A 27,189-nucleotide genomic window follows, 5' to 3' on the forward strand; every position below is an offset into this window, starting at 1 on the left:
GGCCCTCAACGGCCAAGGTTTCTGGCAGCTGGCCCTAACTATGCAATAATTATTAATGACAGCATCTACATGTTTAAGGCGATTTTGGCTTTTCAAATTGCTTCCATGGAGGTCATCCCTTTTGATCACAGCAAGAATCCTGTGGGGTCTGCAAACCAGATATTCTCAGTCCCAATTTATAGACAACAGTACTGAAAATAAGAGACTACAAAGCTTGTTTAAAGTAGTATGGAAAGTTAGCAACAGAGCCAAGGCAAAATCCCAAATTACTTGAATCCCTAATCCAGGGACCTTCACCCTGGCAGGCAAAGGGATAGATCCAAGCCAGTTGTTAATGCAAGTCCCCTGAAGTAAGCTTTTTCTCCTGTCTTTTCTTGTCTACTAAGGAAACAAATGCCTTGTGGAGGGAGGCCCTGGTTAGAATGTACATCTCTGTTCCAACCAGCATTATAAAGGGCCTGTAGCATCCTAGACAACTGGTAAAGACTTCTTGTATCCCAAGTCAAAGCATAGTTGAAGGAATCTAAAAATGCACTGCACCTAAACTGGTAGCAAACATTTTTCTTCATGTAAACCCTCCCCTCCCAAGTAAAATTCTGTATTATAACTCAGAACAGCAATAAAATAGAAATTCATCCTATTACTATAAATCATTATAATTAAATAATATAAATAATTATAATTACTCATTAATGAGCAGTGGCAAATACTGAACAGGTGCTTCATCTCTCATCCTCTGAAAGGTAGGTACCCTTTTACATTGGGGAAATTGAGACCCAGAGAGGTTTAGTAACTTGACCAAGAGCTCCTAGCTAGTAAGTGGTGGAGTTAAAATTGACACAAGATTTCAAAGCAGATCCACATTTCATTAAGCTATGCTGCCTTCCACCAGGAAAACGAACATAGACTCGGTAGCATTTATTCTTGCAAAATCTCTGTAGCAGCACAGTTCCTGCTAGCGCATGCTTAACTGACAGACAACTAAAACACTCCTAATGGAGCTCCTCTGATGGAATCCCTGGGTTTCTGTTTCTTAAAAATGATCCTTTTTTTTTTTTTTTTTTTTTTCCATCAAGGGCCACCAGAGCGATGAGGTTCAGTTTTGTATAAGAAAGTCCTCATCAAGCCTGGCTCAGATCCTCTCTGAGAGAGAAATGCAGGCCAGAAGCCATGGACAGACAGGATGGTCGCTGCTGCCAACACACCTCCCGTGGAGCCTGCACATCCACAAACTCCTCAAAGATCCTATGGGCCTTAGAGACCAGTTTTGCTGTTGACCTGGTCTTCTTGAACTCCTCACAGGCCAACCAGAACTCCAGGTTCTCCTCACTGAACTCCGTCTTCAAGAAGGCACGGAATGCAGCCACCCCATCTGTGGATGTGGGAGGAAGAAAAGAAGAGAGATAGGAAGCAGCTTAAGTTTAAGAACTGTAGAAGAAAGAAAGGAAGTAATAGTGTGAAGGTTCCCCTAATTGTCCAAGCTCACTGCTCCTCCACACCCTCTTGAAGACCCCATTCTCATCTGGGTGCAGTGGTTCACGTCTGTAATCCCAGCGCTTTGGGAGGCCGAGGCAGGTGGATCACCTGAGGTCAGGAGTTCGAGACCAGCCTGGCCAACATGGCGAAACCCCATCTCTACTAAAAATACAAAAAAAATTAGCTGGGCATGGTGGCACATTTCTGTAATTCCAGCTACTTGGCAGAGAGGCAGGAGAATCACTTAAACTTGGGAGGCAGAGGTTGCAGTGAGCTGAGATCATGCCACTGCACTCCAGCCTGGGCGACAGAGTGAGACTCCATCTCAAAAAAAAAAAAAAAGACTTCATTATCCTAGACACACAAGTGTCCTCAGAGGCAAGTCATGCTTCTTATTCAAGTCATGGGGCCAGGCACGGTGCCTCACACCTGTAATCCCAGCACCTGGGAAGCCAAAAGCAGGTGGACCATCTGAGGTCAGGAGTTCGAGACCAGCCTGGCCAACATGATACAACCTCATCTCTACTAAATACAAAATATTAGTTGGGTGTGGTGGTGCATGCTTATAATTCCAGCTACTTGGGAGGCTGAGGTGGGAGAATCGCTTGAACCCAGGAGTCAGAGGTTGCAGTGAGCCGAGATCACACTATTACACTCCAGCCTGGGCGACAAGAGCAAAAATATGTCTCATTAAAAATAATAATAATAAAAATAAAATAAAGAGTCATAATGATATTACAAAGCCACATTTAGGAAGGTGTAGTAATATGTTTGGGGCACAGGTGTCTGTTCCCTAGGTCTATTGGTGAGCTATGTTGCTATTTAATAATTAGGTCAAATTATTTGTTCTCTAACCTAATCCAAGTCAACCATCCTGAGGAAACACAAAACTTGTTACAAGATGAGCTAGAGGGAATGTGAATGTCTCATTCTTTGCTACTACCAAAAAAATCTGAAAGTAAACTACCTACTGAAATGTAGTCAGCAGTGTCATTCTGTTACCTGGATGGGGTTGCAAGCCTCTTTTTAAAAAAACATTTGAGGTGCTGTATTTTGACGTTTTTCTTCCATATATACTTTATTTTAAAAGACATTGCCTATCAAATTATGTTTTAGTTAAGATTGATCATAATTTTTCTGCCAAGTGATTTAACAAATTAATATGCCTTTTCATTTTTGTTAATCAATATCATACATATTGTCAAGCAGTGCTTCCAACCAACACAAGATGAGCAGGGTTACCATGTCGAGTTAGAAAGGGAAATCACATTTATTGATAGCTTATGCATCCAGTTAATGTTTTTATTTAAAAATATTTTTTATAAGTTATTTCAACCTCAACACACTCCCCTCTAATCAAATAACAGCTATAGTTTTCTATAAACTGTCCTCAGGCGAAGGGCACATACAACCTAGAATAAAGAAGTGTTCTGCTGGTTATAAAAGATGCTGGCAATAATCTTTTATTTCTTTTCTAAAATTTCCTAGAAGAACAAAATGTTAACAACTCTTAATCCTAGATGACAGGATGACCTGGGCCTCTGACGTCCACCACTATCCACCAGGACTGTGCACTGGCCAGGGTCATTCGATGGATTGCTGGTGCTAGGCTGTTGATACATTCAAATGCTTACTTTTACTTTCTTGAAATGTTTTCATTTCTCTGAATAAAAAAGTCATTGTATATCTTTGTCTTTCAAAATAGATATTTTAATGTCTATACTAGAACAGTATCATAAAAGCCAAGACCTTTACTTGCAAGAGCCAGGAACTTAAGAGAAAGGTTTTTGGGTGGCTCCCAACACTGAGCTTTAAGTCACAAGGAGATTTAAGTTTGGAAGCCTGAGCTTAAACTCATTTTGAAAAGTAGGAATGGTCGGGCACAGTTGCTCACACCTGTAGTCTCAACATTTGGGAGGCTGAGGTGAACAGCCTGCTTGAGCCCAGGAGTTTGAGACCAGCCTGGGCAACATGGCAAAACCCTATCTCTCCAAAAATACAAAAATTAGCCAGGTGTGGTGGCATGTGCCCAGCTATTCGGGAAGTTGAGGTGGGAGGATCACCTGAACCCCAGAGATTGAGATTTTAGCGAGCTGTGATCACACCACTGCACTCCAGCCCAGGTGACAGAGTGATACCCTATCTTTAAAAAAAGAAAAAGAAAAGAAAGATGACCATGTAATTTACTATCCAAACCAGGTCATTTTGAGAGTGAAGCCTGCATTACTGTTAATTACATGCAGACAATAGTTATAAACCATGACCACCACAGGCAAAACCCGAACACATGATCACCTTAACTCTAAACCATAAAGTATAGAGAAAGTAGAATATAATGTAAAGTTACTTCCTGTCAGGCAGGTGGAAAATAAAATTGTTCCGTACTGAAAGAGAAGAGGAGAGTAACATAGTTTAGACTCATATGAGAGGTCTGCTCAGGGCACCTCCTGCTCCCATTACTACACTGGATTCAAAACTCTGGAAAAAGGGATTAGAAACCTGAGATAAACTGAAAATCAAAATGAAACAATGACACAGCAATGGTTAGGCAGAGATGGACTGAGAATCATTCATTCAATTCAGTAATGTCTTTTAAAGCATCTACTAATGTAACAAAGCACAGATGCTTCTCAACTTATGATGGGGGTATGTCCTGAAAAATCCATCACAGATTGAAAATACCAAGAGTCAAAAATGCACTTAATAAACCTAACCTACTGAACATCACAGCTCAGCTGAGCCTACCCTAAATGTGCTCAGAACACTTTTGGTACAGTATTTAGTAAATTACATGAGCTATTCAGCACTTTATTATAAAACAGACATTGTGTTAGATTATTTGGCCCAGCATTGCAAGAGAGTATCACATCACATATTGCTAGCCTGGGAAAAGATCCAAATGCAAAATTTGAAGTATGGTTTCCACTGAATATGTATCACTTTCACACCATCATAAAGCTGAAAAATCGTAAGTCGAACCATAGTAAGTCGGGGACCATTGGTACTGTAAGAGAACAAAATCTTAAAACCCTTGCCCATGAAATCTCTCAAGGAAACTCTCTTTGTCACCCCTCCCTCACTCTGTCCCCTCCATGGAGAAGATCCAGAAGTCTCCACTGGCTCTAGAGGGAACTTGGATTAGAGAACCAGCCTCCCTGCCAGGAGATCCCCACTGCTTGCAGGAGGGGCCCCTGAGGCAGAGGCTATTGGCAGAGGTCGAAGGGAAAAATAGCTGGAGCTGTAGAAGCCTCAGTGCTCTTGGAGGAGGTTTTCTCCTTGCAGAAGACCCAGTGCCCTTGAGAACTCAGTGAAGGGCTGGTTTAACAAGAGGGGACTCTGAGCAGTGACCAGTCCACGATTTCACTATCAATGGACACAGTGAGGACCCGAGGGACCGTAGGCCAGAGGTTCCCTCTCCGCCTCCATCTTAACACACTTTCCACTGTATTCAGTGAATGAGGAGGGGAATGAGGGAGCCCTAAAAGACTGTGTGTTTATCTAAAAGAGTAACTGGAAAGTGACTTGGAAAAGCAACTCAGAAGAGCCTGTGGTTGGTTTTAAACCAGAAGAGACTACATTCTTCGAATGGGAGAGTTTAAGGTTGTTTGTGTCAGATTTTAATTTCTAACCGAACAGAAACAGGTGCTTATGAGCAAGGTGAATGTAGTTATAGACAAGGAAAGAATATTACCTTTCTGCCTTCTTTCATGGTACTGGTAAAGATAGCCTTGCTAAGGAAACTGTCTGGCCCTGTGCTAGATGAGGTACAGGCATCACCTCCTTAAATCCAGGTTTCAACTCTGTTGGGTCTTTGTGTGGATGAGTAGAGATAACTTCTGCGAAGTGCTCTCAGGAGGCTTGCTTTACATCTCATCTTACAGATGAGGAAACCGATGCTAAGAAAAGGGACTTGCCCAGTTTTAACAGGTAACAACAATATGTAGCATTGAAAACTTCATATAAGGTACACTCACTTTCAATCCAACATAGCAATAATGAATGAATCTTCATTCATTCATTCACTTGTTATGTGACTCAGGCTACGCTATGCGCTAAAAGCAGATATAATCGTGGCTTCACAGAATTTGCCATCAAGGGCAAGCTTGAGCCAAGAAAACATAATTATGATGATTATGCTGTAGTGTGATAAGTTACAGGATAGAGAAAGCAGAGGGGTCACGAAGGACCCAGAAGGGGTGCCTTTGCCAGCCCTGAGGAGCGAAGGGAAGACCTGTGGGAGGAAGAGGCTTCTAAGCTGACATGGGAAGTAGAGGAGAGGGAAGCTAAGCAAGGGAAGGAAGGAGAGGAAGGAGAAGAGAATTTCAGCGAGAGGGAACCACAGGAATGAAGGCCTAGAATTAAGAAAGTTTACTTGGGTAACTGGAAGTAGTTCACTAAGACTAGCATTTAATAATAATACAGCTGAAAATGACCAGGCCTGCTTATAGGATAGCATACACCAAGAGGCCTGTGAAAGAGCCAGAGAAACAGAAGAATTTTGCAGGACTACAAAAGGCCAGGAAGAGAACATTTCAAGAAGGAAGTGGTCACTGTGTCTAGTGCTGTCCAGAGGTCAAGCTAGATACAGTCTGAGAAACAGTCACTAGATTCAGCAAGCGTTGGCAGGAAGAGTTTTCATGGTGTAATGGGGCACTAGCTGTCCCATGGTATGTACGGTGGTGAATGAGACTGAAGGAAGTGGAAACAGTCATTCAGATGACGCTTGCAACAAATTTCGTAGATAAAAAGGTAGAGAAATAAGACAGCATAGCTGGAAGGAAACATGAGGTCAGGAAAGAGATTTTTGTTTTTTTTTAAGATAGACTTGGGTAGGACCGGGCGCAGTGGCTCACACCTGTAATCCCAGCACTTTGGGAGGCTGAGGAGAGTGGATCACGAGGTCAGGAGTTTGAGACCAGCCTGACCAACATGGTGAAACCCCATCTCTACTAAAAATACAAAAATTAGCTGGGTGCAGTGGCATGTGCCTATAATCCCAGCTACTCAGGAGGCTGAGACAGGAAAACCACTTGAACCTGGGAGGTGGGGGTCGCAGTGAGCCAAGATCGCACCACTGCACTCCAGCCTGGGCAACAGAGTGAGAATCTGTCTCAAGCAAACAAACAAAAAAGATAGACTTGGGTATGTGTAAATGTTGATCTGATCAGAAAAGACCAGTTGAGCAGCAGGAATTGAAGTTCGAGAAAAGAATCTAATTGACAAAATGTTGCACCCAGGAAGGTAGAAGAAATATGATGAGGAGCAAAAAGAAGGACTATGTGTGAAAGCAGGGAAGTTTCTCATTTCAGGCAGGAACCTGAAAGTCTGTCTGACGTTAGCTGGAGAAGATGGTAGGGCCTAGGAGAGGTAGGTGTTGTTTTTACTTATTTAGTTAGGATTTGGGGCAAGGAATTTTACTTATTTACTATACACCATGCTCTTTGCTCAGGACTTTACAAAACATTAGCCCAATTTATTTTCACAACGCTGATCCACAGATAATATCACTCCACTTTCCGCAGGAAGAAATTGAAGCTTAGAGAAGTGGAATACATGGCCCAATTACACAACCAGCAAGAGCAAGGCCAAGATTCCCAGCCAGGTCCGTGTGACTCCAAAGCAAGAGCTCTCCTGATGTGTGTGCAGACAGAAAGGAAAGGGCATTGAAAATGGGAGATTAAAAGAAGCAAAAGAATAGTATTTGCTGAAGAGAAATTTTAGAGGAGAGGGACCAAGAAAAAGTGAAAGAACTTCTTTTCCTTAAGGACAAAGGCAAAGAAAAAAAGAGAGAGGTAGAGGAAGATAGAGAAAAACAGCCAGAAAAGGGACATATTTGAGATATGTCAAGTGGGATAGCCTTAATCTTTGTTATTAATTTGGGATAAGGTCACTGTGAATGTGGGCTGCACCCATGTGCTAGGTTTTGGGGCTATGGCACAAACAAATGAGATAAAGTCACCACCTCATTGAATTTAGAGGCGAGTCTAGTGTAACCAACATTAAGTGATAATTTAAAATAATCAATTGAGTAATTATAAATGCAGAGTGGACTATAGTGGGGAAGTCTAAGAGAGTGGGAAGGGTTTGGAACAGCGACCTTGGAAAAGTAAATAAGAATGTGATTTAAAAAAAAAAAAACAAGCCGGGCGCGGTGGCTCACGCCTGTAATCCCAGCACTTTGGGAGGCCGAGGCGGGCGGATCACAAGGTCAGGAGATCGAGACCACGGTGAAACCCCGTCTCTACTAAAAATACAAAAAATGAGCCGGGCGCAGTGGCGGGCGCCTGTAGTCCCAGCTACTCGGGAGGCTGGGGCAGGAGAATGGCGTGAACCCAGGAGGCGGAGCTTGCAGTGAGCCAGGATCGCGCCACTGCACTCCAGCTTGGGTGACAGAGCAAGACTCCGTCTCAAAAAAAAAAAAAAAAAAAAAGTCAAACAATTGTAAAGGCTTAGACTTAGATTCCTGGAGGAGTTACAGTGCATCAAAAAGGGAGCAAGAACTTTTAATTTGATGGTGCATCAATCATTCAAAGAGAGGACCCATCAGTTCCAGGCCGGCAGATGGTCCTTGAAGCTGGAGAATAGCAAGGATTTAGCAAGTGGCAATTGGGACATAGAGGAAGGGGAGAATGATAAGAAGAAAGTTAAAAAAAAAAAGTTGAACCCAGAGAAAGAATTTTAAAGTAACATCAGCAAGCATTGATAGCACACTTACTTTGGGCCCGGCACCACACCTAGTGGTTTATGAATCTTACAGTACTGGCTTCTCATAGCACATCTATAGCTTAGGTCCTGATATTTTCACCACTTTTTAGGAGAAAAGAACAAAGCTTAGAGAAGCTAAATAACTTCCCCAAGGTCACACAGTCAGTAAGTGGCAAGGATGCTAAACTGCAAAGCCAGCATTCTCATGCATGTAGAAGGTCTAGCCTCTAGCTCTGTGTGACAGTAGCCTGAGGGATGCCTGTGCCAGTGACCACTGAAGTGGAGGGAGAGGATCCCCACTGTAGGGCAAGACAAAGAGGTCACAAGTGACACCATAGATGGTGACATTTCCAGGTGGGGTGGAGAGAAACTGAGGAAAGTCACGGTGGAAGGCGGAGGGGTATCTGAGCATATGTCAACATTAGAAACAGGGTGTACATGGGCAGGAGAGTTCAACCAAGTTACACCGTAAGCAGTTAAGGCTGACTCAGCGGGGGATGGAGATTTGGAGTTGGAGATGTGTGGTGAACTCATAGCCAGCTCTCATTACCTGGCAGCCTGCTGAGGCAGAAGCACCACGGGTCTCAGCTGGCAGCACCAGTTCTGACCAAAATCAACCCCATCATTAACTGTGTGACTTTGGACAACACACTCAACTTCACTAGGCCCCAGTATCCTCATCTGTAAACTGAAGGGGTTGAATATGATGAGCTTTCCCAGGTAGAGTTAGCACTCCGTTCCATGTCCTCATGGCAACTTAGATTAGCCTGTATCAGACATAGCTCTTAGCGGATTGATTTTCACAGTTCCACGATTCCATCCTTCTCCTCGTCAATGCCAATGTCAATGTCATCACTGAGTTCTGTGCTGCCCAGTTTATATACATTAACTCAATCCTTACATCATGGCTCCTAAGCAGACAGAGGCTCTGGAGTCATACAGCCTGGGTTTGAATTCTGCATGACCTTGGAAAAGTGCCTTAACATCTCCAAGCCCTTGTGTTCTCATCTCTAAACTGGGAATAATGAACAATGTCAGAATCTACTGAATTGGGCTGTTATAAGGATTAAATGAGGCAAGCCATGTAAAAGTGCCTAGTAGTTCATTATAAGCAGTCAATAAGTGTTAGCTCTTAGCAAAGTGTGTTTTATAAATAAGGAAAGTGAGACATGGAGAGTTAGTCTGTAGTCACTTGACCAGTAAAAGGTGAGAAGTGGATTTGCACACACATGTGCGTGACTTCATAGCCACCCTCCTCTCTCCTCTGGTGATGGCTGGCAGGCCTCCAAAGGAGAGATAGACAGTAAGCCCAAATCAGGCAAACACATCACACACATACCATGGCCCAGCAAGTGTACCATTTGGCTCACAGACCTAGAGATTCTCCAGCAAAAGGACACCTGCTGTCACGTTTTCTGTGGCGAGAACTGAGGCCATTATGTGCCACCAATAACTTGGAACCTGCCTAAAGTCTCTTCTCTCCCACAGCACTGATGGCCCAGTGGAGTAGCTTTTTCATGTAAAAAGAGCTGAAGTGTGAGCAGAAAGGCATCCTTTCCAACCATGTCCAGGGGATGCTGTAATGAAGAACAGCTGAGTGGCCTTGCAAAGATGCTATGTTCTCTCAGGCAGCCTCAGCCCAAAATGTGGTGGCCTGCATTTTCAGGGCAGGCTCAGAAAAAGTGAGAGGAAAACCGAAAGAAACTTGAAAGTTGCCTGGAATTTCAAGGGAAGTGCTTGAGAGATGGGAAAGGAAGGGAGAATGGCCCTGCCCTCATGGGCCCTTCCTGGGAGGGTCTGGACCTGAGATGCAACAGAGAACAGATTGTGGAAAGACGCCCCAATAGACACAGATCACAAAGGCTTGTGCAGACTGCACCTGCCCTCACCCCTCCTCCTCTGCTCACCCACTTTGTATGCCCACCCCTCTCGGCCCCAATCTCCCCCAACCCTTTTTATATTCCCAGAGCCTGCACTGAACAAAGAGATACTTTAGTCTGAACAATGGAAGGGAGAAGGTGGTAGAGGGCACTGCTGCAGGAGCCCCTCCTCTTGCCTGGAGCAGATGGTAGCAGCGGGCTTCTGTAGACAGACCACTTGTTTCCCCACCCACCCACCTGGCCCACCTTTCCTGCTTATGTGACCAAGCAAACAAATCCAAGCACAACTGTAAAATCCTAGCCTATTGCATAGAATAGAGCCAGCTCCACACTGTTTCTCCCCTTCCATCTACCTCCCACCTCCTCCCAGCAAGCTTTTCATCTGCTCCTTTCCCTGACTCCTCAGCATCTTTCCCTGCCCCCTCTCCCTGTTCTCCTGTTCTCTTTCCTTTTTGTCCTCTTCCTCCATCTTTCCCCTTTCCCTCCACCAGGACCCTCCTACTTGTCCATGAACTGCAGTTGGTTCCAAACACAGGATGCTGGTTTATTTCTGAAAGGCTCATTTGTGTCTCCCAGCATCTCTCAGGGTGACATGCTTTGCATTAGCTGTGTTTCCTCTGCCAGGGCCCCATGTACCCCAGACCCTGCTCCCTCCCCAAGCCCAGGCAACTGGAGTGCCCCCCCAGTTTCCCCCAACAGACCTCAGGTAGTTGGAAAGAGTGACTACTCTTTGACCCCTGAATTCTGGGATTCTGTCCTGGCTCTAATCCATACCAGCTAAGTGTGAGCTTGGGCAAGAGACTTAACCTCTCTGTGCCTCAGTTCTCTCACTTGTAAGATGCAGGTCCTAACAGCATCTGCTCCATAGGGTTATGGGATGCGGTAAGTTCATACGTGTAAACAACATGCAGGCCTGACACATAGACAGTGATTGCTCAATCCAGGTTAGTGACTATTATTCCTGTACTTCAGTGGCTTAAGGAGTCATCATACAGAACATAATATATCCAATACAAAACAATCCTGAGTAACTGAAAGGCAAGGAGGTGGCGAACAGTTTGGGAAAATGGGAAGAGAAATGACAGAAGGACCTGCTGTTTTGTCATTTCATTTTTATTTCACTTTGGTTTTCTTTGTATGACCCTTCAAGAAGTCAAGGGTGCTAAGAAAATTGTAATTTTTTGAGATTGATACACATCTAATGACAGAAAGGGAAAGACCTGTGTCTAGAATTCTTGGAACAGTGAGCAGAATATTGGCATCCACCTGAGCATCCACAGAACCTCCAAGAACACGCCGCAGCTGTACATGCTGCCTGCGGCTGACTTTCTCCCTCTAGTTATTTGATGGAGGATGCTTACATAAGAAAGGAATCTGGGTCACTATGAATGAGCAGTGCAGCTGGTACAGCAGGGAGTGGAGCGTAGGTGACAGTTCAAGGCCCAGGAGCCCTGATGTAGCTGGCATCAGGGTGGGCTTGAACCTAGCTCAGTTCCCAGGCTTGGAAAAATACAAGAGCACAACAACAATTTATTTTAAGTTCTCTATTTATGAAAAATGCTGTCCCAAAAACCAGAGTCCTCTTGTATCCCCGAACAACTGGAGAAAATAAGCTGGTGAATGTGTTCCAAGACCAGATAGAGGAGAAGAATGGAAATTACATTCCTAAACTCCAGGATACATATACTAATAGTGATGCCAAAACTTCTTTGATCCAGAAACAAATCACTGCTTTGAAATTCGTGATGAGAATAGCATCAGGATCAGAGCTTTTCTTTTGCAAAATCTGTGAAATAAATGCTTTTAAACAAATAACTGGAGGTGGCCACAGTGGTTTGTACCTGTAATTCCAAATATTCAGGAGGCCAAGGCAGGAGGATCTCTTGAGCCCAGGAGTTCAGGGCTGCAGTGAGCTATGATCATGCTACTGCACTGCACTCTAACCTGGGCAACAGAGCAAGACCCTGTCTCTAAAAAATTCTAAAAATAACTGGGGCTAAGTAAGATTTATGTAGAGAAATTACGTAGAGAACAAACTATTTCCAGTTGTGACATTTTATTGGCAACCATTTGATATGCTAATTATACTTCAGTAGTGTGATTAACGTAATATTCTTCAATGATCTCTACTTCATTAGTATATACATAGCAAGGTGATATATTATAGTTGTATTAGGACTTGAAGATTCTTAAAGTCTTTGCACCAGAAAGGACATGAGAGAGCCTATGATCAAACCCTACACCAGACATAAAAATGGTGAGCTCTGAGATTGCATGACTTCTTATTCCTAGGATGTGATAGCAGAAGAGTAAGGAGAGCCTGGGTTTACAACTCCTATTCCAACGTTCTTTCCTATTTTATCAAGGAGAAGCTGAATTAAGTAAACAGAAAATCAAGGTGGAGCCTGTATCTGCAACTATTATAAGAAATCAGCAAGAAATTTCCATTAAGGGGTAGACAAAAGAAGTGTGCCCCTGACAGGATGAAGGTTTAGCATTCACAAAGGAATCCTTTAATACAGGAGAAGTATTATAAAACCTCATGTAGCCGGGCACAGTGGCTCATGCTTATAATCTCGGCACTTTGGGAGGCAGAGGCGGGCAAATCGCGAGGTCAGGAGTTGAGCCTGACCAACATGGTGAAACCCCGTCTCTACTAAAAATGCAAAAATTAGCCAGGTGTGGTGGTGGGCGCCTGTAATCCCAGCTACTCAGGAGGCTGAAGCCGGAGAATCGCTTGAACCTGTGAGGTGGAGGTTACAGTGAGCCAAGATCATGCCACTGCACTCCAGCTTGGGCGACAGAGTGAGACTCCGTATCCCATCCCCCAAAAAACCCCCATGAACACCAGTCCACAGTCTAAAAGATTTTGAAAATCAAGTATCCAGAAATATTGGTCTAGTTAGTTTGGTATAGAAATATTGCAGGGACTTACACACACACAAAAGGGAATATATCAAATTTACCTTCTGGGCTTTTAAAAACTACATCCTCAATGGAATTCCCGCACATGCATGGGGAGGTTTGAAGAGGGGCTGCCAAAAGCTCATGAGGCAAAGGGGACGAGTATTATGGGATTCAAAGAAGCCCTACTGGCAATTCTAATTCTACCTCCAATCCACAAACTCAAGCTGCCCGTGGGATCAAGAAGCTGACACCATCTCTGGCACATAAGAGGCATGAAATGCATGTTTTCTCAATGAATTTAATATTATGTTAGAGCAAAAATAATTAGAATAGGCCGGGCGCGGTGGCTCAAGCCTGTAATCCCAGCACTTTGGGAGGCTGAGACGGGCGGATCACGAGGTCAGGAGATCGAGACCATCCTGGCTAACACGGTGAAACCCCGTCTCTACTAAAAAAAAAAAATACAAAAAACTAGCCGGGCGAGGTGGCGGCGCCTGTAGTCCCAGCTACTTGGGAGGCTGAGGCAGGAGAATGGCGTAAACCCGGGAGGCGGAGCTTGCAGTGAGCTGAGATCCGGCCACTGCACTCCAGCCTCGGCGACTGAGTGAGACTCCGTCTCAAAAAAAAAAATAAAAATAATAATAATTAGAATAGCTATTTTTTATTGACTGCCTCTATGGAGAAGTCATCATGCTTAACATTTCAGAACCATGATCACACTGAACTCTCACAACTGTACAAGGAAAGTCTCATCATTCCCCTTCTACAGATGAGGTAAGTGAGGTTCACAGAGGTTAAGTAATCTGAATATGGTCACATCGCTGGTAAGTGACAGAATGGGTTAGAAGCCTGTCCAGTTGCTTTCATTCAGACTTTTCTCAACAGACTTTTAATAGTCGCCTAATATATTCCAGGCATTCCTTCAATAAAGACCAAATGCACCCACATTTCTGGGTCCAAGTGCTAACTACAACAATGTGAAGATGATGGCAAGGAAGCAAAGACGTTTATTTTCCACCCATCTCTACTTCGCACATCTTTTTCTAGCTCTTATCCTCAATCTATCCAGAAAGCACACCTGCCATATTTGTTTGTTTACTGTGGAACCCTCCTCCCTACATATGTGGAAACTGGGATACACAATGCACCGCTAGGGATGCGCTGCCTGAGCACTTTGGAAAGCTTCCATACGAGATACAGTCTTTAGTGTGTTTCTTGGAAAGCACAGGCCACCTGCCCTGCCAGGATGCTCCAGATTCCTGGTTTTACTTATGTGCCTTTGAGAACAGGGCTTCTCAAGCTGAGATGTGCATAAACCTTCCTGGAGGGCTTAGGGGAAAAAGATCCCCAGGCCCCAGCCCCAGGGATCCCGATTCAGTAGGTCTGAGAGGATCCCCAAATTTTTATTTCTCACAAGCTCCCAGCAGATGTTGGTGCCGCCTCCCTTGGATACCACTTGGAGTAACACTGTTCTAGAACGTTTTGGCTTGGAGAGGGATGTGGGGAGGGCTGTGCAGTGAACGGAAGCCTGACTGTTCAACTGTACATTCTAGAGCTACAGGCCATTTAGACGAATAATTTAAGAAATTTCATGAATTGATCATTTTAATGTTTGTTTATTTGATTGTTTGGGGTCTTCTGCTTGGTTGCTGTGTGACCAGCTCCAGTCATTATATTTTTACAACTCAACCATTATCTCAAAAGGGGCTAGTTTTTAAAAACTAAAACTTTCTCTGTGGGTCTCCTGTTCTCAGAGGTGGATAACAGCTCTGCAAATGCAGAAGAGCTTTTAACTGTACTATCCATTAACCCAGCATTCGCTGAGCCTGGTGGGATGGGTCAGGGAGAGCCTCTATGCTCTGTTGAAACAGTGAAAAAAGGCTAAATACCAAGTAAATGACTGGGGTGAGGTGCTCATTCACTCAGGTGTGTGGTCACACATAAGAAGTGAGAGGGAAGGGGAGGGAACCCTGCCTTCACCTTCACCTTAAAACTGGAATAAGCCTAACTTTTTATGTCCAAAAAGTATCAAAGGACAGAGAGATGCAAGAAGGAAGGGAGAAAGAAGGGAAGGAAGGCAGGGAGGAAGGGAGGAAGGAAAGAAAGAGAGAGAGTGAAGGCAAGGAAGGGAGCACCAACTCAGAGTTCAGGACTTAATGTCCCACTAAAAGCTAAACAAATAAAAAACATTTGCATGAACCTCATGAGGAATAAAGAAGAATACACAGCATTTTGTGCCTGTTTCCCAGCGATCTGTCAGAAAAGATCTTCCACAAACGAGGCATCTTTTCTCTCTTGGGTATGAGCTGCAGAGCAGAAAGTCTCCTGAGTGTATACACATTCTCTCTCTCTCTCTGTCTCTCTCTCTCTCTCTCTCTCTCTCCCTCACACACACACACACACACACACACACACTCTTGGGGCCAGACTACATGCACAACTCATAGACATGGAGACTAATTGTTACTGGTGGACAGGAAAAAGATGCCAAATTAATGCACATTAGAAATCCTTCCCTACTTAATGAAGCCATCAGCAATTTCAATTTCATTGTTCGTTTGTTAGTGTTTGTCTGTTTTTAAGAGCACTTAGCTAGTGGTTACTTCCCGGACCTCCATGGGTACTTCTTCCACTTTGTATGGTGTTTGTAAGCAAATATAATTGGAAATAAAATGGCTCCAAACATTTGCCCTCCAGATTTTTTTAAATTCTAAGGTTTAAAAAATAGCAAAGTTGCTTTCTTTTGCTTGAGATTTCAGCCTATGAGGTGCTCAGTCAAGGAGAGGAGCAGCATTTTAACACAGGCACCATAGCCCCTCTTCTGGTGCTGGAGCCATTTCAGCTCTGAAGCAGTATTTTACATAACCCTGCAGGCAGCGCTGAGTCAAACTACCTGCCAAAGGTGATTGGTTATTGCCCAGCCTCTCTGTTTGCTACAGAGAGCATCCTGGATCCAGCTTCTGACACCTCCTCCTACTCCAGATCCTTCATTATGTAGATGAGGAAACAGAATTTCTAAGAGACTGAGAGACTCCATCCCGATCATCCAGATATCCAGTAACAGCTGGGTCAAAATCGAGAACACAGATCTGACTACCAGACAATGCTCTTCACTTAATTGTCCAAAAGCATGTTCCCCAATTAAGCGGAAACCATGCTGTAAACCAAAAGCAGCCTCTACCCCGAGATCAGTTAGGTCTTCTAATATTGACAAGACGGAATTGAAGAGGAGCACTGATGTCAGGATTCTATTTGGCATCTTGAGGCCACCCAGCGTGCAGTCAGCACACTGCATTGTTTCCTATGTTATTGGTATGCACGCCTGTTCGCTCAGAGGCTGTGTTCTTCACCAGAGATGGACCGTGCCTTGTTCATTATTGTGCTTCCCCTCCTCCAGCTGCTTACCATAGATTTTGCACATAATGAGCACTCAGTACATCTTTTTAAACATAAATGAGTGCCTAAAACACCCAACAGAACAGAGATGGCAAAGATGTCCTATAGATTGAGAATGAGGGGGTAAAATAATCATCTGTATTTTCTGAAATAGAAACCTTAAAGGGGACAGCTGCCTACAAGTATAGAATTGCCAGGGAGTGGGTTCTAGACTCATGTACTTTTTTTTTGGAGCCCAGTCATTCAGGGATTCTTCACTCTTCACTTCTTAGGACATGTTACTGTCTTAATTGCAAGCTCCACAAACCTCTGATCAACAGTCTCTCCTAAGAGACCTGCACACGTGCAATCCCTTTGGAAAAGCTCAATCAGCCCTAATTGAGTCACAATACCAACCCAAATTAATTAGACTTTCAGAAAGTTGTCAACATCCTTCAAGATAACCTGGGCTGACTACTCCATAGCCTTCACAGGGGAGTACATGCTCAAATTCTAAAAGCTTGAAATTCTACCAGTGACTCCTGAATAAAGACCCCTTTCTTTTCAAAGACATTCACTCCCCTGGCTTTTTACTTCTATACTAAACAGAAATATAAACAGAACATCAGACTCCGAGAAGGATCACAAAACTTCAAAGCTCAAAAAGCATATTTCTGCAGTAGTTTTACAAAGAAGCAATCTGGTGTCAGCTTGTTGCTTTGTTTTTTAAGAAACAGGGTCTCACTCTGTCACCCAGGCTGGAGTACAGTGGTGTGATCATAGATCACTGCAGCCTCGACCTCCTGGGCTTTAGCAATCCTCCTGCCTCAGCCTCCCGAGTAGCTAGGACTGCAGGCATTCACCATCACACTCCACTAATTTTTTATTTTAGTAGAGATAGGGTCACTATGTTTCCCAAGCTGGCCCTGAACTCCTAAGCTCAAGTGATCCTGCCACCTCAGCCTCCTAGGTAGCTGGGACTATAGGCACCTGCCACCACCTCCAGATCATTTGTTATGATTATTACTTTTTTAGAGATGGGGTGTTGCCATGTTGCCCAGGCTGGCCTTGAACCCTTGGCTTCAAGTGATCCTCCTACTTCAGCCTCTAAAATGCTGGAATTGTAGGTCTGAGCAACTGTACCTGTCAGCTTGTAACTCCTTATCAGAGTCCCCATCTCAGAAAAGTGTCATTGCATTCCTGAAAACCAAAAGCATCCCTGACAGAAGCAGAACCAAGTGTCTTCAGATTTAAAAGTCATCAAATCAGACAAATAAAATTAAACTTCTTACATTTCTAGGTCTTGCTACTGCAGCAATCTAAATATACCCTAAGCCTCCTATCACTAATTTCAACACCATAAACTCTGACCATAATGGCTTAATATTAATAACTGGCAGCAAAATTTGTAATCTTATTCTCAAGGCACATTTATTTTGCATTTGATAAATAAAAGTATCATTTAAAAAAACCCCACCATATCCTTACAAAAGATTCTTAAGTAGAGAATCTTTAAGTAGAGAACCCAAAATCAACTAAAGGTGTCCTCTTATTAAATTTCTCATATTCAGTGACAGGTAGCAAGCATCTCCATCCCCATTTTAGAATGAGGAAACAGCCTCAGGGACTTGAACTAAGTGAGTCAGTTGTGAGGCTAAAATAGAAACCAAACTTCAGAATGACCTTGAATGAAATCCAGCCAGAAAAGAAGGCGAAAATTGGTAGTGACACTTGTTTAGCCTAATGTGACTCCAGAAAAAAAGTCAGAATAGCCTCATAAAAAAAATAGCATTACTGCAAATCCTAAATATTATTATACATTTGCCATTACCTTGGCAAATTCATCACATAAGCTTGCTGTTTGGGGTGTAGCCATATGTTACATATGCTATATCTATGCTGTCTTATTTTCCTTCCTAAGTGCAATCCACAGAATACTAAAGTGACTATTTGTCTCACAAAACTGCTTGCTACAATATGTACTTATTCTTAGATTTTGCATTTCATTTTAAAATCTATTCAAACGTATTTATTAATCAGTGTATCCAGATCAGCAGCATGGTTGGAGGGAACTGCTCATCAAATTGAAAGCAAAATCACTTCTAAAGACATCTGAAGACTGAGAGTTTCTGTCAAGACCACCCAACTACTTAGTAACAACGCTGAGTCAAAATCAAGAATGCAGGTCTGACCCCCACCCAGTGCCTTTCACTTAATTGTACCAAACCATTTTCTCCAAGTAAGTGGAAACACTACTCCAAACTAAAAGCAGCCCTCTGTTCCCAGATCACTTAGGGCTTCTAGTGTCACTGCGACATATTTAAGAGGAACAGGAAATGTCTGTTTGAAGCCTTCTTTCTCTTCACAAAACCCCTCCCTCTTCCTCACCCCTCCTCTGCCATCTCCAGGTATTAAATGCCACTAGTTTCAAAGGCCATTGAATGTGAACTTGCACATAATGAGAAAAAGCAAGAGATGAAAAGTTTGGCTGACATCAAATTGCCCTCTCCACACTACAATATGAACAACTATTTCTGCCTTCATGGGAAACAAAAGGCATTACAGACGAGGAAGGGAAAAATGGAGGAGGAAGTATAGCAGAAATTGTATTCCAGTAAAATGTATACTCAGTAAGAAATTGAGGGGTAAAATGCAGCTGGGATAGCAAACCCTCAAAACAAAAAGCAGCAATAAAACTCAAAAACTGTCAACTCAAGTGAATAATAAAATGCACAAAATATTCATTTGACTGATGCATAGCCCAAGACTCTCCCATAATTTGGGGGGAGGCCATTCAATTCTACAAATGAGATCTGGCTGGAACCTAGCTTCTCTCATTCCCAAATGAGCCCATCATTCCAAACCTCTAAGCTAAACTCTCTCTTGCTAAAACTGCTGAGAATACAAAGGCTTCTTGGGATCATACTTTGAACCCAGAAAACAGAAAAGAAGGCCCTCATCTCACTGCATTTACATCATTCATTTTCTTTTCTATATGCTCCTCTAGGCAGGAGGCTCTGTGACAGCATGGCCCACAGAGGTCTGGAACACCTAGCACATACCTGGATCATCACAGGCCTTTGGTACATCTCTCACTAAATGGATTATTTGCCATGTCATGATATGACCTGAATTCTACTTACACTTATGAGAAAGAAGCACATCAAAGGAATCTGCCCACCTCGTAGCTTCTTCTGTGGATAATCTCCTAGAAAAAAAGAAACATCTGTCTTGAATGTTTCTGAAATAACCTCCTTGCCCTCAACAACCACTAAGATTTTCTCAAAAAAACAAATTGGAAAAATGTGGGGAGTGGATGGGGGGTGGCGGGTAGCAAATGAAATGAAGACTATACCTGGATTCCTGCAATTCTGTCGCTGTAAATTTGTACATTCTTAAGTAACTGATGAAAAAAAAAAACCTCAAGACTGGAATCCAGTGAATTTTGCCTGTTGACTTTTAGTCTAAAGAACAAAGCTAAGTAAGTCCATGATTTAAAGGTGTCGAGGTAACAATGGAAAGAAACTGGTCTTAGAGTCAGAAAAGTTAGACTCAGCTCCCGACTCCATTCTTACTGTCACCTAAATGTCTGCATTCCTGAAATGGGGATAATGATGCCCATTACCTAGTTGTGTGAGGGTTACACAAGGTAACATCCATGACATTTAATACAGCACCAGCACAGAAGAGGTGCTGAATTCAGGTTACTTGAATCTAAGCATATTTTTAGAGTAAGTTTGAACATTTATTTCCAAATTGAGAGCTCAGATTGACAACTAAGTAGAACCCAGAAGTATCCTTTGCCACCCACAATTTTAAGAGTGATGGATGATACGGCTTTCTTAGGAAAAAAAAAGAGGATTCCCATTCTGAGATCACTAAGCTATACATTTTGAAAAGGAAAATAAACAATCCTTTCACTCATATCCAGTGATATAAAAGGAGCTGCCAAGAGACAGGATTTTTCCTGTGGCTCCTCTGGTCAGCAACTCACTAAAGAAGTGAGCTATATTACTCGCTGTATTACCCAGGGAATGGCACGTGGCCGTACTACTCACTTGAGAGCGCGGTTGGGTTTGTCTGGAAGAATAGCTGTGAAATCACTACACGAGTCTGACTTGTGAGACAGGCATCCCAGTCGAGTCCTCATCCCTTTGTTCCTGCAACAAGCACAGGGGCAGAAGGACGGGGAAACTCTCATGATCACAGCTGTCAGCTCTATACAGGGCCCCTGGAGCTGCTGCTACGGGAGCTAGCACTGCCCCCACCCTTCCCCAGGTGGTCTCTGAAGACTTCATGAACAGGAAGAGAACACCTAGAGAATCAATAACTACCTGAACAGTCATAGGTACCCTACGTGGCCCCCTAGAGGCTTAATGCTTTTTAAAGCTGACACGGCAAGTTGATGGTAAGTCAATGAAGGTCATTAGCTTGGAAGAATTTCTAAATTAGGATTCTCTGTAGGGAAAGAAAATACAGTGATAACAAAATAACAATCCACATTTTGCTTTTCCACAAGGAGGGCAAAGTAACAGCAGCAGCAGCAGCAGCTCCTGATTGCAAAGACCCAGAAGGAGTACCCACACCGGGAGCAGAGGAATGTTTGCAAGGTGCAGGGTGCATATCAGAGTCTTAAGCACAAAGTAGGGGGCCTCAAGGCAGGTCAGTTCCAACTCAAGTTCTCCCCACTCATCCCACAAATCTAGCTATAGTCAACCCATAGGATTGATGCTTGCAGGGGGAGAAGAGTAATTGGTACAATCAGCAATTAAGAACCAATGTCCCCTTTGTCAGTTCTTATGCTTGCCTAACTAAGCTCATGCATTCCTATTTACATTTAGGCTTATCTCAATAAGCATAATTAAATTTTTAACATGTATGTTTACATTTCTCATATGTTTTATTTCCCAAAGGACCCATATAATGACATCGGGCACTCAAATAGTTATCTCTTATAACAGATCCAGTGAGAAGTTACTCTAATGTCTCTTTCTGACTCCCAACATTAGCCTCCGTTTACCAGTTTACTTTTTTTATATGTTTAATTTTTTTTTTAGAGACAAGGTGGTGCTATATTACCCAGGCTGGTCTCAAGCTCCTGACGTCAAGTGATCTTCCTGCCTCAGCCTCCTGAGTAGCCCAAGCCACCATGCCCAACTAGCCTCTGTTAACCTTTAATCAGAGGTTGACAAACTGTAGCCCTGAAAAGATGCCTGTCTATGTAAATAAAACTTTATTGGAACATGACAACACCATTTGTTTACAAATTGTCTAAAGCTGCTTTCAACTACAAGGGCAGAGCTGAGTTATTGCAACACAGACCATACGGCCCACAAACCCGAAAATATTTACTCTCTAGCCCTTGACAGAATAAGTTTGCTGACCCCTGACCTTTAACTATGACAACTCCTTGTGTTGAGGGCAAAGGTAAGTGGGATGGGTTTAGTATAATCAAATCAGGACTTAAGAGTGACTTAGAAAAAGGAACTGCCGCTTGCACGTTCGCAACAATTTGCCACAGAAATAGTCCTAGAAGATGCCATTCTGCATGTTGAAAAGGAGTCATTCTGGCCTAGCTTTCTTTCCTCTTTTTCCTAGGGGTGGGAAGAGACCTTAGAGGTCATCCAATTCAATCTCTTGTACTTCAAATGGATTTTCATCCCTGGTAATTGTCTTCGTTCACAGAAATTTTATCCAAGAAATGTCTGCTGGGATGGTATTATATTTGGCAGGGATGGACAGCATTTGTATTCCACAGCACGTCTCTGAAGAGCCTCCTAGGGCTGGAACATCCAAGTTCCCAGAAATATCCTCTCTCCTGCAAAAAATTGGGCCTGCACGTCCCCTGCTCCCACCTTGAATCTCAGCCAGGCTGCGTTGTAAAGCCATCCATTTCATGGCATTTCCAAACATTGGCTACTGCTATTCTCTCTCCTGCAACAGCGGGCATCTTATGTGTCCGCTCGTGCTTGCAAATTGCAGGGTGTCTGACAGCACGCCATGCGAGCAGCTGATGAAGGGCCCTCGAGTCATCACATTCCATGAATTCAAGTAAAGGTCCTGCTCAGGCTGCCCCATAGGCCAAAGCCCAACTTTCAGTGAGTTGGTTCATTCCTCGTGCCTCAGGATCATCAATCATAAAACACTCAGGTCACTGCCCTCAAAGAGCAATCAAGAGGACTTTTGAAAAATGGCAAATCCACGCAAGCCATTTAACAAGGTTTAGCAGGGGCCAGTGTAAAGGATGCTACTTGTTACCAAGACAACTGTGATTCTCCCAAATAGTTTGCAAAAATCTTCAACAAAATATTCTTTGGGACAAAATGGTTTTATTTTTCATCTTTCCAGCTCAGACCTCAATTATAATCTTCTTAGCTAGGTCTGAAATAATAAGGTGAGAAGTAGAAGTCAAAGGTTAAGGATACTTTTTAAAAAATAACGAGGCTTTCCCTTGTCTGTCTCTTTTCTACAGCCCCTATCCAAGGAACTCACAGAGATCCCTAAATGGTTCCATACAAGCTCATGCACAGTCCCTCATCCCACCCCATAAGTCACTGCCAAGCTGTCTCACCAGTCAATGGGAGGGCTTCAGCTAAGGCAGTTCCTGCTTGCAAGGCCACAACATTGCAAGAGGCATATAGACAAGAACCGTGCAGTTCACACAGGAGGCCTATGGGGACAGATGCAATTAGACCACGCATGGGCTAAGGAGGCTTGGGCCAGGCTCAAATAGCAGAGGGGGTGACAAGGTGGAGAAAAGAGGAAAGGGTCAGGGGCAAGAAAACAGGCCATTGATTCATTACCTGCGTGGCATCAGTAAGGCCGCCATACAGGCATCCGCTTACGGTTAACCCTTGGGCTGGTTTGCAGGGACGTCAGGGCAGCAAATAAGACTGCGGGGCTCAGGAATTTACCCTTGCACGTCCTCTCACCTAAAATCAAAGAATCTGCTGTAAGAGGGGCCACCCTCTCTCATCTGACTGCGCTACATTTCCTCTCAGACAGGTTTCCGCCAGCAGAACACCTCCCCACACACATCCCCCCAGGCCCCACAAATGTCCACTTGTCCTTAGTGGGGGCGACAAACCAAGGATGGACAAGAACAAATTGTTGGTGGCTTCATGTTGTTGATTATTGGTTAGGAGTTCCTGATTCCCCAACCACTGGCCATCAAAAATAAAGTGGGACGTGTGCCTCAGGGGAGGCGTGGGCCTCGCAAACCAAAAATTACTGTTCTCTTTCTCTTACTAAAGTGGGGCCCAAGTGACCAGCCAGCGGGGTTGGAGGAGGGGGTCAGTACTTGCTCCAAAATAATCTGATTGGATGCTGCTCTGATTCTCGCCTCCCTCCAAGGGCACCTGTCCCAGGTGGGAGTGCGTGGAGACTCGGGAAAGTGGGAGTGGGAGGGAGGTTGGAGGAACTCCAAAAGAGGCTTGTCAGGCACCGTCGCCACACAGGCTTGCTCCTCTGCAGGGATCACAGGTGCAGGCTGAAGAAATGAATATGCAAGTCACCCTTTCTCGCCCATATGGAGCCTACATGACCTTCCTCAGTCTGGGGACTGGCCTATTCTTGACACAAAGTAGGAAGGACATGAGTGTGGGGAGACAGGGGTCATTGACGTTGAAAGCTGATTGACTCACAGTCTTCCTCTCCTGAGGGTCCCATTCTCAGTGCTTCAAACCCTTTGTTCCTGCAGAAGACCTCTGATAGGAAGAAACACGTGAGGAGAGCAGCCTATCCATAAAGGGCTCCCCTGGGGAACTCTGACACCAAACATAGAACCCATTTTAAAAGAAACCTAATTTAGATAGATAAGACTCCTATGTCAGCTACACCATTTAAATTATTTTTATATTACCGTGACTATTTCACAAGCACTTTTTAAAAATAGCTTCTTTAATAATACTACAATTAATAAAATTAAAAGATTGCTTTTTGAAAACTAGAAAAAATAATTAGTTAGACTGTGTATGAGGGCCCATCGTCATGGACTGTGTTCCCCGGCTGCAGGGACATTTCCTTAATCTTTCTCCTAACCAGGCTTACACCTAGACCCCAGGAGTCATGAAGTCAAAGCTTTTGCAGCTGTGACGGTCCCTAGAAGTCATGTTTGGGGCACCTAGGCCTCTTGCTGTGGGATATGGCCTCAGGGGAAGGGGAAATCCATGCAGGGACCTTTATTATCCTAGAGCCAAGTGGAACCAGAGACGACTACCCACCTACATTGCAGGCAAGGTCATTTGGGGCAGGGGTTCACCCAGCCTTCTGTCCCCACCTTGTCTCTCTTCCCATCCCACTGCCAGCCCACACTAGCTTGCCCATGCTGTTCAGATGCCTGTCTCTCTCCTTCAAATCCTTCAAATCCAGCACAGCCCGAATTGCTGCTCAGACCCTCCACTACCCATTTGATGCGCTCAGCCACAGATGCCAGTAAATAAGAATCAGCAGGACACTCTGACCCAGCTGCCTTGCCCATCCCAGCACCTCAGGGCTTTTATCCCATTTGGCCCTGGACTTCTGAGAGTTAGAAGTTACCCAAAGCCCAGGAAGTTCAATGGTGTGATTGCCCGCACAGTGCATGTGCCCTCATAGATGGGCATCAAGTCACAGGTGCGTCTGGGGCAGACAGGACGAGACATAATGGGAAGAGGGGATACTCAAGAAAAAACAAAGGTTAAAAGCAAAGAGCAAAGATTTATAAAGAGGGGGAGAGAAACTAGAGCCTCTGCGGGAAGAAAGCAATCAATATGCATGAAGAGGCAAGTTAATTAAATATGGATAATGCAATCGGTGCACACAGACATCCCGGAGAAGAAAGAGAAAAGCAAAGGCAATACTCACTGTCTTTGGCCAGTCCTCATGGCCTGAGGGTCTTTGCCAACTGGGTGGTCAGAGAGGCTGCGGGTTAAGGCGCTCTGGGGAAAAAGTAGATCTTTCTTTTAGCAGTCAAATCCTCGGCGAGTGAAGGGCATGTGTGCATGAACACATAGGCGCGCACACACACATATACACACACAGGCATGCACAACACACCTCCCACCACTTGAGCCAGGCAGCAAGCGGCCCCGCTGAAAGCTCTTCTCTCTGCTTGTCACATCCAGTAAATACTGAAGCAGCCTACACCCAGCGGGCGGTGGCTCAGCTCCCGGGCACGGTCTGCACGCCCATCCTCATTGGCAGGATGCAGAAGGTGCCCCTGAGCCGAGCTCAGCCTCACTAACCTGAAGCTCCTCTGGTTGCAGCTCAGGGAGAAGTCCCCACAGCCCACAGCTGCCTCCCTCTGCACCCAGAGGCTGTGCGGGGGGCAGCAAAGAATAGGTATTAACTCTTTCCAGTCACCAGTGAGCTGAAAATCAAGTGTCCAGGGGGCCCTCTTCTAATGAGCCCTGCTGCTGGCTGAAGGTTGGCTGCTGCACTGGCAGTGGAGAGCGTAAAGATCTTGCCCCAGACAGCTGCTGACAGCAGGAGCCACTCCAAATCAAATCTCCTAATGAGTCAGGAGGAGGGGGGCTGTCTTGCTGGGTGTGATGTGATGTGATAAATGCAGAGAGCAAGAAAGCTACAGGGCAGGTCACACATCTAAATTCCACCCCCTTTCTCCAAATTTCTATTGTGCTGCACTACCAAGCCAAACCACACAGCCCTGAAATCGCCCTCTCTGCCACATCTCAGCTGTGCCCCTTACTCTACAGAGGCATTTCTCCCCCAGCTCATCTCCACTCCCACCCTAACCAGCACCAACCACACCACTCCCCACTTCTTAATGAGAAATTTCCACCTCCTCTGCCTTCCCAAACATGCATATTTCCAACTCTATGCTCCTGCCTCTCACCTGGTTTTTCCTACAGTAGAAACTCACCTCTCTCCCTCATCCATCACCTAGCAACTTCCCCCTACTTGCATTTGTTATGGAGTGAGACTTTTTCCTTTGTTCTGCCCGATCTGCACATGATCCCTATTTTTCTGTCTTTTCCATTTTTTTTTTCTTCCAAACCTCCTTACCCACATGGGTCTTCACACTGCCTTCTTCAGTTCCAGAAGGAGGACTCTCTTCCTGCTTGCCCTAGTGTAGTGGGTCTCCAAGCATGGTCCCTGGACCAGCAGCGTCAGCATCACCTGAGAAGTATCAGAAATGCAAATGTTCAGGCCCCACCCCTAGACCTACAGAATCAGAAACTCTGGGGACAGTAATCAGCCTTCCAGGTGACTCTGATGCATGCTAAAGTTTGCAAACCGCTGCCCTGGGAGAAAGCTTGTCTTCTCATTATGCTCTAGGTCCCTAAGGCTGAGTCTATACTCCCTTTCAGGAACTAGCTCTAAAGACACATAGCCTTAGCTGCAAACCATTTCTGAAACCCAGAAGGCAGCAGAAATCTCAACAGAAAGTGATGGCTTTATAATAATGGAAATGAATTCCATTTTTTCATCCTTTTTAAATGTATAAAGCATTTTCATGTATTGTCACTCAACAATCCTATGCCATCGTCACAGAGGGTAGTATTATTATTCCCATGTTACAGATGAAAAAACCGAGGCCAGAAAAGGTGATGTACCTTTATCAAAGTGACGCAACGTGCCAGAGGAGGCACAAGAACCAGAAATTAAGCTTTATGACTCTAACAGCAGAGCTCTTTCTACTATATCATACCAGGACCCAGTCTTTCTGGGCAGATCTATTGGTGCATAACCTGAATTCTCTCAGTGAAATGATTCTGCCGCAACTACTCACTGCCTGATGATAAGATGAAATAAACATTCTGATGCTGCCTCCACAGTGACTCATTGTCTCTTTCTGATATCGTCCACAGTGCCCCTCTATTAAAGAAAGGGAACTTTGTGTTAT

At 44.3% G+C, this 27,189-nt stretch overlaps 1 protein-coding gene across 2 annotated transcripts in view; it reads right to left on the reverse strand.

Annotated features, from left to right (window-relative positions):
• Nucleotides 1–26,501, reverse strand: part of RGS8 (regulator of G protein signaling 8) — a 31,613-nt gene extending 5,112 nt beyond the window's left edge. The window contains exons 1-5 of one of the 2 annotated variants that reach the window (XM_015122299.3): nucleotides 26,349–26,501; nucleotides 25,188–25,261; nucleotides 20,402–20,503; nucleotides 19,487–19,551; nucleotides 1,206–1,372 (exon numbers count right to left, since the gene is read on the reverse strand). In XM_015122299.3, the coding sequence (XP_014977785.1) occupies nucleotides 1,206–1,372; nucleotides 19,487–19,551; nucleotides 20,402–20,503; nucleotides 25,188–25,261; nucleotides 26,349–26,354 (414 nt within the window). In that variant the 5' untranslated portion in view covers nucleotides 26,355–26,501. Of the gene's footprint in view, nucleotides 1–1,205; nucleotides 1,373–19,486; nucleotides 19,552–20,401; nucleotides 20,504–23,146; nucleotides 23,276–25,187; nucleotides 25,262–26,348 lie in introns of those variants that run through there. The other variant, XM_028851176.2, reaches the window with a different exon arrangement.
• Between the last annotated feature and the right edge of the window lie 688 nt (nucleotides 26,502–27,189).

The sequence above is a fragment of the Macaca mulatta genome, chromosome 1 (assembly GCF_049350105.2).
Source record: "Macaca mulatta isolate MMU2019108-1 chromosome 1, T2T-MMU8v2.0, whole genome shotgun sequence".
Taxonomy (NCBI): Eukaryota; Metazoa; Chordata; class Mammalia; order Primates; family Cercopithecidae; genus Macaca; species Macaca mulatta.